At 42.8% G+C, this 18,527-nt stretch overlaps 1 protein-coding gene across 4 annotated transcripts in view; it reads left to right on the forward strand.

Moving 5' to 3' along the window:
* The window catches only part of Tmem164 (transmembrane protein 164), a 172,254-nt gene that overhangs the window by 136,613 nt on the left and 17,114 nt on the right, over positions 1–18,527 (forward strand). For all 4 annotated transcript variants that reach the window (XM_013025885.1, XM_013025887.1, XM_013025886.1 and 1 more), the window contains one exon: positions 4,600–4,678. In XM_013025885.1, the coding sequence (XP_012881339.1) occupies positions 4,600–4,678 (79 nt within the window). The remainder of the gene's footprint in view (positions 1–4,599; positions 4,679–18,527) is intronic.

Genomic DNA, 18,527 nt, shown 5'->3' on the forward strand with positions numbered 1-18,527 from the left:
CAGATAGTATGCAGTGTGTCTTGATGAAGATCACTCTCTCTCCACCCTCCTATACCCAAAGCAATCTTACTAGGTTTCATTGTTCCATTTTCACAGATGTCCATAAGATATTGAGATCATAGTCAACCTACCTTATCCTCTCTGTTTGTCCTCCCTCATCCCACTAGGTCCACATCCTAGACAGGACCCGTTTCATCTTTATGTATGGGAACTCTAAGGCGTTGACCCTACTTGTGGAAGAATACAACTATCACACCTCTAGCAGCCCTGTTCACATGGATCTCACTCCGTACACAGATGCAGACACACGCGTGCGCGAGCACACCCGCACACACGCACGTGCGAGCGCGCGCGCACACACACACACACACACAGGAGCATCCTATCCTTCTATGAGGAAAAGTGCTAAGGGAGAAAATCTTTCCTCTCCCCTCCCATGGGTCCTATTCCTCCATGTCTGGTTCACTGTGTACCTGTCGATTCGACAGCCACTCACAGAGGACTCACCTAGCTCCATTCCCACTCACCCCCTCCTCCCCTTTTCCTTCCTTCTCCCTCCCCACCAGCACAGAACACATAGAAATGCATATGAGATGATCTGGATGGATTTTGTTTCATTTGTGTCCCCATTGGCATAACATGTGTTGGGACCAGACAGACCACCTGCCAGTTGCCAGGGCAGTGGCGACCTTAGAGATGGTCACAAGGATCAGTCCTGACCTGGCTCTCATGTTAGTGGCTGCCTAGATGGAGTCTAAGGGGATGGATCATTCTTGATCTTCTTGTCCCTTGAAGTCTTGCTTTTACACGGGCGCTTATTAAGGAGGGGACCACTGGTTGGTGCTGGTCCTGTCTCTGTCTTGGACTCGGTTGCATCAGGTCTGTTGGTGCTCATTGCTCTCCACTTTCCACTCTGGCCCTGGCGCCTGAGAGGACCCACCACAGCAGGTGTTGTCCGGGCCTGGAAGGACCACAGGAAGTCCTTAGAAAGCCATTGATGGAGGGGAGGTGGAGGGGACATAGGAACAGGGCATTCACAGGAAGGGGTGAGGGCTGAGACCATTCTGTGCCAGGGGAGGGCAGGGAGGAGCCTCTTGGGCAGAAGGGGTCAAGGGGAATAAGGGTCAGAACTTGTGTGGATCAGCTCACCTTCCCTTTAGACCCACGTGGACACGAGGCCTTCTTCTTGTTCTTCCCACGTTTCTTGAGTGGCCCTCGCAGGAGTGAGGACGCCTCCCGGATAGGGGTGGCAGCAGCCGTTCCCTGTGGGATCTTGGTTCTGGCCATCTTCCTTCCTTCACTGCCTGAAGCCTTCTGACCTCCAGGCCTTGGGACAGGCCTATATATACTCGCCCTCCCTCCCCAGGACAGGTGGCCACGCCCCTAGTCATTGTTAGGTCAACCTGCCACTCCCAGCCAGCCAATCACCGACCAGGGCGGGGCTCCCACATCATAAGCACTATCCTGACCCCCGTGGGGGTGGGATTGGGGGCATATCTAGGGGAAAGAAAGAGAAGATTCTGGAAGGATTTGTTGGGGCAAAGGAGGTATACTTTACTAGTTTTTTGTGTGCTGGTGCTGGAGCTTGAATTCAGGGCCTAGACTGTCTCTGAGCTTCAATACCCAAGGCTAGCTAGCACCCTATGTCTGGAGCCAAAGCTTTTTAGTGGTTAATTGGCGATAATGGTCTTTTGCACTTTCCTCCCTGGGTTGGCCTCAAACCAGGATTTTCACATCTCAGCCTCCCAAGAAGCTAGGAATACTAGGATGCACCACCATCACTACTCCTTTTTCTTTTAAGAACTTTTAAATTGTTACTATGAATGTGATATACACAGGGATTACTGTTTCATAAGTCAGGTAGATTATTTCCTTTTGGACAGTGCTACCCCTTCCCTCATTCTCTCCCAGCTTTCACTTCCCATTCCCAATGACACATTGTGTAGTTCATTTTCAACTAAACTACGACTTTAAAACAAATTATCTTTTAGTAGTTGTGCAAAGGAGTTTAAATTCAACATGTCAGTTTAATGAGTGCAAGGTATCTTAAGCAATGACATCCCTCCACCATTATCCCTCATCTTTCCCAACTCCATCCACCCTCTCAAGGTTCTGGTTCCATTTTACACTTCAAAATCCCAGCTTCCACTCAATGCTTAACTGAGGTATTTTCTTTGCTTGCTAGAAAAGCTAGAAGGGAGGGGAAGGCAGGTAGGACTGTGAATACAGATCAGTACTTGGACAGCAGAACCTGAGAGGGGGTGCAGGACAGATGGACTACATAGGGGTGCACTGGTACTAGGGACCACAGGCCCTTAACTCAGTTTAGTCATGTCTGTGGACAGAAGGCTAGTTTCCCAGGCCTATTTCAGGAAGAGATCAGCCAGAGAGCTGAGCATTCCTGAGATTTCATCTTCCCAGTTTTGCTAGGGGACCTGAGTGGCGGCAATGAACCCTTTTGTGCCTCAAGTTGCTCATTTGTCAAATGAGAGACATGGAATTGGCCATAGATGTAAATACATATGGAAAGCATTAAAGCTGTACCTAAATTGAAAATAATGGAATCCTCCTTGCCGACGTTACTAAGGGTCCTTACTTCCTTTTGGAGCCCAGTGTCAGAGCCCACATGCAAATCTGACATATTCCACAGAGACAGATGGAATCATGGCCATCTCCTTGTCTGGGTTGTTAGATTCCCCTCCGTAGAAATAAAGAAACCACTAAGCATCATCTGGGTCCCTGGAAATTTTTCATTATGTGTGGATTTCTGTTTTCATGATCCAGAGCCATGGTCTGTGTTCAGGGTCCACAGTTATCCCATTCCAGGGTCTCTGGCTTGTTTTGGTTGCAACCCTGGGTATGAGGAAAGCTGGGGCTCCTGTGCTTGCAGACCTGTAACAACCTCCTCTCCTCAGCTTACAGTCTTTATCCCCCTCGCCTCATGGAGAACAGAGAGGCAATGGATGACTTTCTCTTGGGAGTCCTGTCTCTTTGAGCTTGCCTGGGATCTCGTGTGTGTGTGTGTGTGTGTGTGTGTGTGTGTGTGTGTGTGTGTGTGTGTGTGTGTGTGTGTGTGTGTTTGTGTGTGTGTGTCTGACTACAGGATGAAGTCTTCCTCATAAGGACAGTATCTTGGCAGCTGCCAGATTCCTATTTTTCCACAGAATTGAGTTAGCCACACAGCCATTGCTATTCTCAGACTGCAGCTGAGTTAATCAACAGGATATCCTAAGCCTGGTCAAAACACTCATTAGATTTGGTAGACCAGGCTTCCATTTTGAGGGGGCTGAAACTTGAGGTGAGTGAGGTGGACTTGGTGTGAATTTGTGAGGGTCAAGTTCTTTTTGGCAAGCAATGCTTCTGTTGGCCTATCTGCTGGGCTTCACTCTAGACTAACACACAAGTGTCTTCATTCCTAGAACTAGACCTGATTGAATTTAGTGGTCTGTTATTTTACCATCTGAAAAACAAAGATAATAAACTCTTCTTCCTATGTTCTTCATGTCAAATTAGAAATAAACTTAAATAGTCCTCTGTCTGCTTGCCAAGAACAAGAAGTAATGTAAGATGGTGTTTTAGTTTTAGTAAAATACTATTATTTTTTTTGCTGGTCCTGGGTCTTGAACTCACAGGCTAGGTACTGTTCTTGAGCTTTTGTGCTCAATGCTAGTCCTCTACTACTTGAGTCACAACTCCATTTCTGTTAGTGTGTGTGTGTGTGTGTGTGTGTGTGTGTATGTGATGAATTGGAGATAAGAGTCCACAGACGTTCCTGCCCAAGCTGGTTTGGAATGGTGATGCTCAGATCTGAGCCTTGTGAGTAGCTAGGATTACAGGTATGAGTCATTGGTGTCTGGCTGTAAATGTTTTTTAAAAGTCATTTGTTTATCAGGCACCTGGCCTGTAATCCTAGCAACTCAGGAGGCTGAGATCTGAGGATTGTGTTTTGCAGCCAGCCTGGGCAGAAATGTCTGGGTGACATTTATCTCCAGTTCACCACTAAAAAACTGGAAATGGAACTGTGACTCAAGTGATAAAGCACTGAACTTGGGCAAAAAAGCTATAGAACAACACCCAGGCCCTGAGTTCAAACTCTAGGACTGGTACACACATACAAAGAAAGTCACTTGTTCAATAATTTTGGGAACCCCAGAGAAACAATATTAAGTAGGTTTCTTTTCTTAGAGACCACTCATCATTACTATACCAATAAAGCATATGGAAAACCATGAAGAGGATATAGTATACAAGACTTTTCTTGATTATTTTTTAAAGATGGGGGGGTCTCACTATGTAGATCAGGCTGCCCTTGAACTTGTTATCCTCCTGCCTCAGCCTTCTAAATACTTGGATTATAGATGTACCCCCATACCTGTCAACATTCCTTCAGTGTTTCACCAAACCTTTGCAGCAGAGTATTTCTCAAGTTTGATAAGTGTAAGATATACTTTACCCGATGCCAGTGTGGGTCCTTCTTTCTTTAGCTGTGAAAGGCAGTGCCTAGGGTGGCTACAACATAGGTCTGATAAAAGGCGTTGAGGTTCACAGTCTGTCGTAGTGAGCCCTGCTCTGATATATCTCTCCATCTTGTCCCCACAGCTCCCCTTTGAACTGGAGGTTTACTATATTCAGCATGTCATGCTCTATGTGGTGCCCATCTACCTGCTTTGGAAAGGAGGTAAGGCCAGCAAACCACTTCCCTATGGCTCTCTCACACCTCACCTCTGCCTCTGTTTGGAGCACTATAAGTCCTTGTGTGCGTACCAAGAAGTTGAGCTGCTGTGTTGGGTGGGTATCTCCAGCATGCTTGATGTAGACTCCAGCACTGGGGAAATATGGGCATTGATACCAACTGTGAAGAGTCCAGGCACTTTTCAGAACAATCTCTTAGGGATAACCATAATACTGCTGATTGCCTGTCATAAGGCTTTGGCTTTGAGTTCTTGGTGATAACCTGAGGTTTGCATGGTATCCCTTATACTTTGCCAGTCTGTTTTGCCTGTGCCTTCCCCTGCCTTAGTGTACAGTGTGGTGTAGTGACAGTAAAGCACTCAGTTCCTTCAAGAACAAGACCTTGTGTTCTTATTCATTGGCTCTATTATTTCAGACAATAGAGAGGTTAATGGAGGGCTAAGAATTGTGAGGACTGGAGGATTATGGGATTGGGGGAAGAACAAAATGGAAGAGCAGTATCTTCTACATAAAATAATCCACTGCAAACTTGCATTTTGTCAAGAGATAGAGACTACTGAGCTGGTAGAAATAGTCTGGAAAGGTAGCTGATCTGTTTGTGACATCACAATGCCCTGTGAGTTTCCTCTTCTGCCATTAGAGACAAAGAAGGAGAGTTCCTGTGCCTTTTCTGCTTCTTGGAGGGCCTATAAATTGACTACATTCTCTTACAGTCTTTCCTAATAATCATTCTGCCCTGGGACTTTCCTGGGGGACATTTTTTCTAACTCACTCTATGCAGCAAGGTTTCATTTTTTTTTTAAATCTCTCTACAAAATGACATGAAGGTGCCTCAGCCCTGGAACTCACTGGAATACAGTTTGGCTCTTCTGCTTCTGGTTATTCAGAAGATTTGCATCCTGTGCCCTGGTTTCTGTCAGGACTCTTATTGTTTTTGTTTTTATTTTTACTATCTTTTAGTTGTACAAAGGGGTTGCCATTTAACAAAAGTTTATGAATACAATATATCTTGATAAATGTCACCCCTTTCAACATTCTCACCAATCCCTCCCTTACCAACTCTTTCCCTCACTCTTCTTAATCTTGTAGGACATACATTGGATTCTTGACTGCATTCTTTCCCTTTTCTACTCTTCATTTGCCCACCCGTTTCCCCTTGACCCCCACACCACCTTTATAAAGTACCCACTTCCTAGTGTTTTGTTTTGCTTAGCTTTGATTTTGCCTGTCAGGCTTCTTTTCTATAAATGTTTCCAAATGTTCTTTAACACTACTTTTTACCCTTCATGGTCATGGTTGGGGGGGAGCAGTGGGGGCGGGGGAAGAGTGTCTCATGCTGTCAAAGAACACTTTCCTATAATTTGCTCTAAAAGCACGTTTCCCTGAGCTTTAAGGAGAAGCTGACAGTCCAGAATCTGAGAGAGTTGGGCTGTTCCTAGTAATAGTCAGGTCTCCAAGATACACTCATTCTGAATGGACCCAAGTGGCCAGGTTGGTCCCTCCCACTCACCTGTTCCTGGTTTCTGATCTGTGTGATGGGAATTATGGCCAGATCGACATGGCTGTCATTTTAAACCTGTTTCTACTCTGAGGTCACCATAAAAAGCTCTCCAGTAATTGAGCTAGACTGATCTGACATGGAAAATACCAAGTAGCCATCCATCTTCCTCCCCCTCCAAAACTCTCTGGGAAGGAATGCCCTCCAGACAAGGCTGATTCCAGCCTCTAAACACAGCTAATTCCTCAGCAACACTATGCTGGATGGAGGGAAAGGGGCTGAAGAAGTAGGGATTCTGTCTTCTTTTCAAACTATTCCCTGCTCTTAGTGAATATTTCTCCTCCCCCTGCCTGATATAGTGCAAAAATGAAAACCACAGTAAATATCAGTAACTACTTTTTATAGAGAGTATGCTATGTGTGAAATAGGTGTACTAGGCATGATTTGTCTCCTTCACTGTCTCAAATAGCCTGTTGGAAAAATCTTTCTCTACATAGGAGAAAGTCATGGCTTGTGAGTAACAGAGCTGAGTTCAAAGCAAAGGCTAAATTCCTACTCACATCAGTGTCCTTTCACATCTGTGTAATGTCAGGAAGGCCAGACAGCTGTCTCCTAACCATATCAGACCAGGAGTCTTCCCTATCTCCTCATCTACTGCACCAATTAAACCATTCACTCAACATTTACTTGTTGAACAACTCCTGTCTCCTTTGTGCCAGGCATTTGTAGCAATAGGGAATTGGAAAACCAGAAAGACATAGACCTTCCATGAGTATTCTCTGTCTCTTGGGGATGATAAACAATTATAGTGCAGCAGGGTAAGCACTGCAGAGAGTAATGTGGGAGTGAAATATCATTTTTCACAGCCTAATGTTCCTTTTTTTCATTACTATTTGTAGGAAGATAATTGTTTCTTAGAGTAGGTCCTGCTGGTCACCCAGGTTGCCAACTGGTAAGAGGAGAAATAGCAGCAGGAATGAGAGAGATGAGAATATATTACTAATATTACATCCACACCCAAGCTCAGGGGAGGAATTAGCTGGCAGGAAAGGTAGAGTGATCTCATGGAGAGGATCTTTGATTTTAGACCCTGGAGCATACACTATGCCCTAGAACTTGATGGCCCCCATCTTGGTCTATCTGGCCAGCCTAGAGTTATTTTGAGGGTTTATTTCTCTTTCTAGCTCTTTGCTACCATCTAGTGTTCATTTGGAAATGATGAACATAGAGAAAATAATCTAGATTTCTTCCTAAGGCAAATTTGACCTTCAGTTTTAAGCCTTGGATCCTGCCATGAAGTAGTCTGAAGTGAGAGGTAAAAAGATAATTCCCTCATAAACCAAGAAAGTTAATAGTTTGAAAGTTTTATCTTCTAGAAGACTCTTGTCATTTTCCAGAAGCAGATGGCTTCAACAAAGTGTCATAGATATCTCATTGGTCTTCTTGTGTGCCTGTTTATTTCAGCAGCTTGAGTGAGGGAGTGATGCTGAATGGGAGTCCAATCCTTCTTCATTCCCTTGGCCCCTACATGTGACCTCAGGCCATGTGATATCTCTTATCCACACTGTTCTCTTTTTTACCTACCTTGGCTTTTGTTCCCCATCTCTCTTTCCTCCCAACTGTTTGCCTTTGGCTGTGTAGATCTGGGTTTCTCTTATGCATTGTATTATCACATTATTTATTTTTTCATTTTTATTGGATCTGGACAAATTACAGTTTAATTATGTACAGGGAGCATAGCGATATTAGAAAGTAAACAATGTAGAATGATTATTAACAGGCTATATTTCTTGGAAACCACCCTCATCCTCACTAACATGCCAAAAGTCTGCTCCTTCTGTCTTACAGGGTGCCCAGGGCTGTACAGTCTCCTAGACCATTGTTTTGCTTCAATTTCATGGGACAGTGCTTTCTCTTTCACCATTCTCTCTACCACTATTTCTTCTTATCACTGTCACTTGACCTCTTGGTTACTTCTCTGGTACTTCCAGAAGTCTGTGGCCTGTTCTTCTCAGTAGTTCCTTTATAAGTCAACCAGCACCTGTCTTCACTGAGAGACTTGCAGTGAAGCTCTGTAGTCCACCCCTAGCTTCTCAAGGTTCATGCTTCTTCATGGCATTAGCATCAGTACCCTACTCTTCACTCTCCTTGGCCTTATCTTCCCTCAAGATGACTCTACCCAAGATCATAAGCTGCTGTGTCCTTTCCTGGATCCAAATATCCACTCCTTTCAGCTTCCTTTCTACCTTTCCTTTCTTCACAATCAGTTTTTGCCTCTGTGACCAGTTACTGTAACTTTCCTCTCAGTAGCTCCAACTGGAATCAGTGTTTCATCAGTTTGTAATGTACTTACTTTTGGCCTATTTGAAAATCTCTCAAGTCTTTGTGATTAAGGCTGCCACTAAATCTTCATGTCCTCTATTATCAGTATTGTTAATATGACTGATCATTTATTTCTCATCTTTGGTCAACTCCCACATACTTTGCTCTCAAAAGTCAGGTATAAGCCTTTTCTTCACACTTTAAGCTTCCTGGCCACTGCATACAGACTCCCTGTCTTTACTTTTTCTCCCAGTCCTGGGACTTGAACTCAAGGGTTGGGCTCTGTCCTTGACCTTTTATGCTCAAAGCTACTTCTCTACCACTTGAGACACAGCTCCACTTCCTGGGTTTTTTTTTTAGTGGTTAATTGGAGATGAGTTTCACAGACTTTCTTGCTCAGTCTGACTTTGAACTGTGATTCTCAACTCTTAGCCTTCTGATTTGGTAGGATTACAGGCATGAGACACTGGTGCCCAGCTGTCCCCTCTATTCTTAACAAATGACAGGAACTAGCAGTTTTCCCTCAGTACTTCTCTCACCATCTATGAGCTTCTTTACCCACTTATATTTTTAGCTTCCTCCCTTCCACCTTCGAAGAAGTGATGGTGCTCCCATCCAGGACTAAGTTCACCATTCTCAACTCCTTTGGAATCTCCATCCATCACATAGTCTCTTGTTTATTAGCTTTATTCAACTCTCTTCATGACTTCCTTTTCAGACCATAAAGATGTTTCAGTCCTTCCTATTCAAACACTTTTCTCCTAACCCCACACAATGCTGTCTTCCTTTTTTCTCCTCAACCAAATATCTTAAAAGAGCTACCTCCCAAAGTTCAGCTCTTTGAGCAGGATGATTTTTGCCTTCTCTGTGTAGACATCTGTATTATTATGTATGGAATATATTGTAGCTACTCAGGAGGCTAAAGTCTGAGGATCCCTGTTTGAAATCAGCCCAAGCTAAAAAGGTCACAAGACTTTTATCTTCAATTAACCAGCAAAAGGCCAGAAATAGCAGTATGGTAGAACACCCGCCAAAAAGGTAAGCAAGAGCTGAAGGCCTCGAAGTCAAGCCCTAGTACGGGTGTGTGTGCACATGTGCATGCACAAGCACGCACGCAGGCACAAACACACACAACAAATTAGGTTTGTTCTTTAGAGAACCTTGTAATCATGAAATCATGGCTTTGAAGAACTGGCTATTTAACACACTTTAAGAACATAGTGATTAAAGATGATTTAGCATAGTAAACCATTTCATAACCATTGTATAACTGTGAAAGACACTTGTGTAGATCCTCCATGTAACCGACCCTCTTTTCAGTTTCCTTGCCTTCCTGGGAACAGCGCTGCAGTCTGACATTCCCCTATTCCATTAGGACTTTCATACAAATGGCCTGCTAAAAATTGCCAGCAAAGTCCATGTCACCAGACTAACCAGTCTTTAATACGAAACTCTGCTTGTCTTGTATTGCTGAGCACTCCATTTGGAGATGTTCTGCTTCTAGGCCTTCTCAGGTCCCTTTTGCTCCTGCTTCCCTGACTACAAGTCTCCTTTGCAAGTTTTTCTGAAGTCTTCTAAGATGTGTCCACTTCCCCAGACTTCTGCAGTATGCTCACCACTCCAGCCCCAAATTCTCTGACAGTCACTTGTATTTTCATGGTTTAACTATCCATCTATTATTTGATCACCACTACAACATTCACCATCTTTACCTGAATGTCCATAGCACACCACAGACACATCCTGTGTTACTATTCTGAACGGCTCAGCATTGGCCACTAGGGGACTCTAATGAATAAATGTTAGATACCACTCTGTACTTGCTAAGTTAGATGGGGGAGAAATATATGAACCAATCACAGGAATGGAGAGGTCCATTGAGAGGAATACTCTAAAGGAAAAGAATAGGCTTTTGTGAGAGATTAGATCAAAACAAGCTAACTTAGCCTGAGAACTTTGGGGGAGTGACATTTAAATGAGATTAAAAGAATGATTAGAAGAATTAGGGTTGGTGAACACTTGCTTAGATGGGCAAAATGTACTGGAGCAAGGGAGAGAGCAAGTAAAGGAAATGTGGGAGGTGCGCCTAAGCCTGAGGGGGCCGCAAAGTGAGATCTGAAGGGCTATAGAAACCAAATCAGAGTGTCACCTTGATTCTAAAGCAGTTGAAAGCCAAAGAAGGTTTTGAGAAAGGGCTCAACTTCAGCTTGTAGTTGAAAAGTTTAATCCTTTCTTGTAAATCCAAGGACACTTACAAATTTTATAAATCTTAGTTCAAACTGTAAAAGGTAACAAGGAAAATGATAGCAAGGAAATGCCCCTCCCAGCCCCTATTTCTTCCATACACAGAGCTTTCCTCCCTGCAGTTCAACTACTGGCAGGCCTCATTTTGTTTTTTGTTTTTGCATATCCTCCCATATACAGAGTGTTCCCCCACTGTGCACACAGTCTCTGGCTCCTGGATTCAATCAACCTTGATTATATTCAAAACAATGTGTCTGTACTGAACACGTGCAGACTTTTTCTTGTTATTCCCTAAAAAATATACTGTAACAGCTATTTATGTAACATTTGCATTATAATAGTTCAGTGTGTAAGTAACAAGATAATGAATTACATGGGAAGTTATGGGAAGGTTATATGTAAACGCTAGTCCATTTTAGGCAATGGCCTGGGACATTTCCAATTTTGATATCCACATGGATTCCTTGAAGTATCCTCACAGATTACAAAGGAACAGCTATATAAGTAAAATTTTATCTTTTCTTAAGACAGTCTAAAAAAAGCATATACTTGACTATCTCAGTGGTGGTGGTGGTATATGCTTGGCTTACCATAAAATAAAAGACATAAATTACATAGAAATGTAAAAATTCTGCATGGTAAAAATAAATCATGAACAAAGCTAAAAGACAACAAAACTAGGGGAAAATACCAGCATATAAGGTTCTATTCATGATATTATGTATAAAGGCTTCTTGTGACTCAATTTACTTTTGGTGCCAGTACTCGGGCTTGAACTTGGGGCTCATACTCTTGCTTGTCTTTTTTACTCACAGCTGGTATTCTATCACTTGAACCATACCTCAATTTCTGACTTTTTGTTGGTTAATTGGGGATGAGTGTCTTTTGGATTTGTCTGCCTAAGCTGGCTCTGAACCTCAATCCTCAGATTTTACCTTCCTTAGTAGCTAGAGTTACAAACAGAGCCAGTGGTACCCATCCTGAGATTTAAATTTTTTTTGTGGATCCTGGGGCTTGAACTCTGGGTCTAGGAACTGACCCTAAGTTTATTTTGTTAAAGTGAGTGCTCTACCACTTGAGCCATAGTACCACTTCCAGCCTTTTTGAGTAGTTTATTGGAGCTAAGAGTCTCACAGAGTTTCCTACCCAGGCTGGCTTTGAACTACAATCCTTAGATTTCAGCCTCCTGAGTAGCTAGGATTACAGGTGTGAGCCATGGGTGCCCAGCTCAATTTTTTTGAAAAGACCTATTCAATAGACAAATAAGCACATGAGAGGAGTACATACTTTGAGGAAGAGGAAAGCAAGTGGAAATTTTAGAAATAAAAAGAGTGACTGGGGTTGGAGCACAGTAGTAGAATGTATCTAGCATACAGGAGATCCTGGTTTTCATTCTTAGTATCAGACTCACAAAAATAGATTAACTATATAAAATGATATTTAGCTGAGAGGCAGTGGCTCATGCCTGTAATCCTAGCTACTGAGGATGCTGAGATATGAAGGTTGCAGTTGGAAGCCAGCCTAGGTAGGAAAATCCATGAGAATCTTATCTCTAATTAAGCACTATAAAAGCTGTGGCTCAAGTGTTAGAGTACTAGCCTTGGGCAAAATAGCTTAGAGACAGTTCCCAAACCCTGAGTTCAAGCTCCAGGTTCCACACAAAAAAAGTCCTCTGTTATTATATCAATTAGAGCATTTCCTATACTTTCTAGGTCTACTATCTGGGTTCAAGCCTTCCTTGTCATCTCTTATTTCCATGATGACAATTAGTTCCCTGTGGTCTCCCTGCCTCTAGCCTGCATCATTCCCTTGCTTTAATGATCAATTCTAATAGCTTCTGTTAGCTCTCAAAGCTATTTTCTTAATTTTTTGTGTGAAATGATAGGGATGGAACCAAGGCTTCCCACATGATAAGCAAGTGTGCTATCTAGCACTGAGCCCTTCCAAAGCTAGTTCTGTTAGGACCATAGTACTTTTTGGTTGGGACGTTCTAGTAGGTCTTCTTTGTCCTCAGTGAAGAAAAAGACCTCTGTCCTTCCTGTAATCTCTTTTTCTTTGCTGTATCTTCCTTGTCATCTGCACTCTGTAGATACTCTGATCCTTAGGCTCCCTGAGTTTTCAGGGGTGATTTTCATGCCTTTGGGCCCTTGAATTGCTTTGACTTATCCCAGGAATGTCCTCCAGACAGGGGCTTATCAAACAGTCATTTCTCCAAAGAAACCTCAACAGACTTCTTTTCTAGAAAGCTCTGTCCTGTCCAGCTGCCTTGATCACCCCTGTTGTCCTTCTCACAGAGATCATGTGTTTCTGCATTTAAGTTTCTGAGGACATCAATTTATTTTTTGTTGTTGGCATACTATGTAGGGTTGAATGAAGCAGTGAAAGACCTTCTGCTCCAAGATGGATTCAAACACCACTCATTGCATGTATGCAATTGAACATCTTTTTTTTTTTTTGTCGGTCGTGGGGCTTGAACTCTGGGCTTGGGCGCTGCCCATGAGCTCTTCAGCTCAAGGCAAGCACTCTACCACTTAAGCCACAGTGCCACTTCTGGTTTTCTAGTGGTTTATTGGAGATAAGAGTCTCACGGACTTTCTTGCCTGGGCTGGCTTTGAACCATGATCCTCAGATCTCAGCCTCCTGAGTAGTTAGGATTACAGGCGTGAGCCACCGGCACCTGGCCAATTCAACATCTTCTAAGCCAGCTGTTACTGTCCATGTTACATGTCCTAAGTACTGGGTAAGCATTTTACATGCAAAATCTCCATCTCGTTCAATCCCTAGACTGATGGGAGTACATTGACTGGGGTCCTTGACGTCGAATGTGTAAACAGAAATCACATCTTCATCTACATTATTAATCTACTCCAACTGAAATACAGGATTCTCTTTGCTACAAATGCTGACAGTACTTGGCAGATTGTTCTTAATGGAAATCACGGATAATTTCTTCTTTGCACTACTACCATGCAGAAATCTCCAAAATACACTTGCCTCCAGCATTGCCTCCACATTTAAGAACAGATAGTTGTGCTTGGAAGGCGGCTCAGTGGTAGAGCCATTGCCTCACATGCCTGAGGTCCTGGGTTTGATCCTTAGTACCACATAAGCAGAAAAAAGCCGGAAGTGGTGCTATGGCTCAAGTGGTAGAGCGCTAGCCTTGAGCTGAAGAGCTGAGGGACAGCACCCAGGCCCTGAGTTCAGGCACCATGACAGTAAAAAGAAACAAAAAAAAACCAGATAGTTGTATCTTGACATAATTGTTTTTCTTTTGTAATCCTATATATTTTATTATATATATATATATATATATATATATATATATATATATATATATATATATTCTATGTTAAGAGTGGGTCTTTACTTCAAACTGCCCAAGGGATCTTCAGTACCTCAAAAGTCAGTATCACTTGATCAGGAATTCATCCTGGCATATGAAATGAGGCATTCTGGTTTCATCATCGTGCCATAAAATTGCTAGATTTAGATAGACTGCGGGTTCACACTTGCTTCTACCAATTGCCAACTAGTCATTGCACTTATTTCATTGCATCTGTGGTCTCCTGGAGCCAATGTGTACATGACATTATAGACCAAGGCCTGGCACTTATATTTTGGTTTCCTTATTGTTATTACTACAGTTATTTTTGGCTGGTACTGGGGCTTGAACTCACACTGTCACACTGTCATTTTCTTTCTTGCTCATGGCTGATGTTCCAAATGTGGTCCACACTTCTACTCCAGCATATTTTTCTGGTTAATGGAAGATGGAGACTAGCAGACTTCTCTGCTCAGCTCTTAGCCTGATAGGATTATAGGCATGAGCCACTACCACTTGATCCTATTGTTACTATTAACCACTGTCCTATTGCCTCTCATTAATGGCACATGTGTCTTCTAACTAGACTGTGGGGTGCCAATGTTGGGATTACACCTTGCTTGTTCTAAAACCACAGCACCTGGATGTACTGAGTGCATGCTTGTCAGTTGGTTTTATAGTCTCACCTCCTTTCTTTCAGATACCCCTTTCTCCTTTGGGCTTTAGGACACTCCTGGTTTTTTTTTTAGATCTCTGCAACAGTCTCCTTGGGTTCCTTTTCTCTGCCTGGTGCATAGGAGGTGGTGTGGAGCATGAGCTAATATAGGTGGGAGTAGCACCATAGGTATTTCAAAGTAATGTGTCTACCTCTTCCAACTTGTCCTTTTTCCTTTCTCCCTATGTCCTTTTTTTTCTTTTTCTTTTTGTTTTGTTTTGTTTGTTTTTTTGGTGGCTTCTCTCTCCATCTAGAACCACAATTATAGACCTAAGCAGCATTTGGGATTCATTTCTCTGCTTCATCCCCTCTACTGACTATTGACTCTAAAGAGTCAAACTCTCAAGATTGCTAACAGATTTAGCCCTTAGTTTGCACCCTACCTCCTCTATCCTGTGCTTGTTGTTTCAGTCATCTCCCTGCCATGCATGTCTGCAGAGCCACTTTTCAAAGGGAAAGAGAGAAAGAAAAAGAAAGAAGAAACAAAAAAGGAAAAAAAGAAAGAAAGAAAGAAAGAAAATCTGATTAGATTTTTCTCCACCTCTTAAACATCCCATCCAGGAAGCAGATCAGGCTTCTTTATATGCAATTCATGACCACTTATTGTGTGACTTTTGTGTATGTCTGTCTCTGACCTGGTTTCCTATCACTTGGACTCCAGCTCCATCACTTTACCTTCTGAATGAACAAATTTGTGCACCCATTTTCTAGCTTGCCCTCTCCAGCGTCACACTAACTTCTCTCCCTGGGATCAGGCTGATTCTGTATCTCCTTGACCAGTTAACTCACAGCTGTTACCTTCTGTCTGGAAGCCTTCAACTCTGCTAGGCAGCCTAAAGTAGTTCTTCATGTGTCTGTGTCTTTTTCCTTATACTTAAATGCCTGGAGTAAAGCAACTGCCATAACGCATTGTCTGTGTCTGCCCACTAGGTGGCAGTAGTTGCACCTTTTTAATCTTGTTAGTCGCAGAAGATAACAATTAAAATGGGATGTTTATATTTTATTTTAATTAAATGAATTAATAATAACAACTGTTTGTTAAATTAATAATTACTGTTAAAATGAGGTAGTGTGTATGGATGAGGGAGACAGTGAAGTCCCTGGGCCTGGATGACAGGGTGAGATAGAGTATCACTAACAGAAGGAAGGGCACATAAAAGGAGCCTGTTTAAGGAAATTTCTTCTTCATCTGTTCTGGATATTATTTAAAAATGAAAAAATTAGATAACTTATGAACAACCCTTGTATTATTCACAGTTCTGGAGGTTATGAAGGCCAAGATCATGGCCTCAACCAACTTTTTTTTTCTAGTACTAGCAAAATTGTTTTACTTGAGTTTGAGGTATTTTTAACTTATACAGATTAAGATGTCCAGCAGGATAGAATATTCTGGAGCTGTTCATGGGGTCTTGATCTAGAAGCCAACTTCACATCATTGATATATCAGTTGGGGATACATGGTTTGGAGTAAGTGGGAGAGAAATAGGACTTGGAGAAAACAACCTGAAATGGATAAGCAGAAGGAGGAGGATATGAGATTACAGAAACAAAGTAATAGAAGGACTGTGTCCTGGAAATGAAGGCAACAGAAATTTTCACCCATGAAGTAGTTACCAAACCATATGGGATCTGAGGAAAGCTGTTAAACCAGGCATCTGGAGAAGTAGGGACAAAAAGAAAGATGTGACAGGTACTAAGGATGATGTCCCCAGGTCAGGGAGCATTGTGAGCCCAAAGAAGAGTTTTTCTTTTTCCCTCCCCTCTCCCTTATTTCCTCTTCCCTTTCCTTTCTGTCTCAAGGTCGCCCACATTCTGATACTAAGATGCAGGCCAGTAATGAGTGGGAAATTTTAAGGAACTAGGGAGAAAGCAAGTGAGTGAGTATATTACGAGGTGGTAACAGATGTTGAGAATGAAAGGATGACAAAGGGGAAAAGTACTGTGGAAATGGGATTTGTTGAATCTAGAGTCTGTATTGTCCAGTAGAATTCTCTATGATGATGGAAATATTCTATATTTTGAGCTGGGAGTGGTGGTACATCCCTGTTATCCCAACTTTTGAGATTCAGGCTAGACTAAATAGATCATAGAATTAAAAAAATTAGAGGGAGGAGGGAATGGAAAGAGAGAAAGGAGGGAGAGAGGAAAAAATAAGAAAGAAAGAGAAAGGGAAGGGGGAGGGAGACAGAGAGGGAAGGAGAGAGGCGAAAGGAAGGAAAAGGAAAGGAAGTGAAGAAGAAAATAGTCACATGGTCATTGACTTCAAAGACAGTGACTAGCATGGTAGGCCATTGTAAATAGGGAATGCACACACATCTCTGGTAGAGCAGCCTGAGTGGAGGAACAGAGAATGTGGCTTGGAGGCACCATTCCGTGTGAGGTTAAGTATAACCTACAATGTTTGATGATCTACCAGTTGAGAAATGTTTGAGGTTTGTGACAGAGTTTTGTAATTGTGCCACCACTTTCCTGCTTTCATTTTTGATGAAGGACAAGTTATCCAAGGAACTATGAGGTAGAATGGAATAGAGGTACTTACTTGACTATCAGCTGAGAGCTCCCAGGGATACAGGTTGCAGCTTTGGAGTGGACATCTAAGTGAGCTTTATTTTCTGTACTCAAGAGAATCTAAGGTGGCCTGTGGTAAAGCAGGCTACACCTGTTCCCAATCCTGTCCAAGTTGTTGAGGAGCTAGCGAGAGAGATAAATAGGCTTGGCTGCCCAAAGACCCAGGCTGTACTGACATACGTAATAAATACTGATACTGCCTCCTATGAAGCTAGACTCCCTGCTGACAAGTTCTGTGTTATTCTTTACTAGCTGTGTGACTTTGGCTAAGTTCCTTAGCTTCTCTGTTTCACTTTCTTCATCTGTACAATACAAAGAAGCAGCACTTTCTCCTAAGTTTGTAATGAGCATTCAGTGAGATGATGTACACTTCCTGACACATGGGGGCGCTGTGTACAGCTTCTGCTTACCAAGATATCAAGACCCTGTTTGTTATTCAAATAAAATGGGTTTCAGCAGTTTCCTAGGTTCCCATCTTCAGCAAGCCACCTGAGCTAGTGAGGGAGTAGGTAGAAGTGTGGAGATATGGGGAAAAGTCCCTTCTACCCATCAAGAAATTGAGGGGGCTTGTGCTAGAATTCAAAGTCAAGGGGTCCTAGCTAGTGTGGAAAGACAGAATGCTGGGGAAAAGCAGAGGAACAAAGGGATTATGTGAGGGTCAGAGGTCATGAGGAGGTCTAGGAGCATGCCCACTGTTGAAATGAGAATGTGAAGGATGGACATGTGGGAGCTGTGGTCAGATGATCCCAACCGAGGTGGGGCTTCTTGGAGTGATGACAGATGGCCCATTGTATGTAGTGTGGTAGAGCTGACCCATGGAATGAAGGAAGTCCAAGGGACTATGAGGTCAGCACATTGGAAAGGGAGCCCACATGTGTGAGGAAATTCCTCCATAATGCTGGTGGGAAAAGGCAGGTACAATGTGGAAAGGAAGACTGTAATTCAAGTGACAGTCTTAGATGAATCTGATAGGGACTTGGAGGTCAGCAACATTAACACTGATCACTTGGAGAAGTAAATCTTGAAAGGAGAAAGGGGGAAATGTCAAAATCTGGAAGCAAGAATGGATGGCTAGAGGCATTTTCTTGTCCTCTCTGCAGTGGATATAGAACGATGAGAAAAAGCAGCCTCTGTGCAGAGTGGTGTGATTTCGTAGGGAAGTGAAG

This window comes from Dipodomys ordii, unplaced genomic scaffold (assembly GCF_000151885.1).
Source record: "Dipodomys ordii isolate 6190 unplaced genomic scaffold, Dord_2.0 Scaffold88, whole genome shotgun sequence".
Classification (NCBI taxonomy): Eukaryota; Metazoa; Chordata; class Mammalia; order Rodentia; family Heteromyidae; genus Dipodomys; species Dipodomys ordii.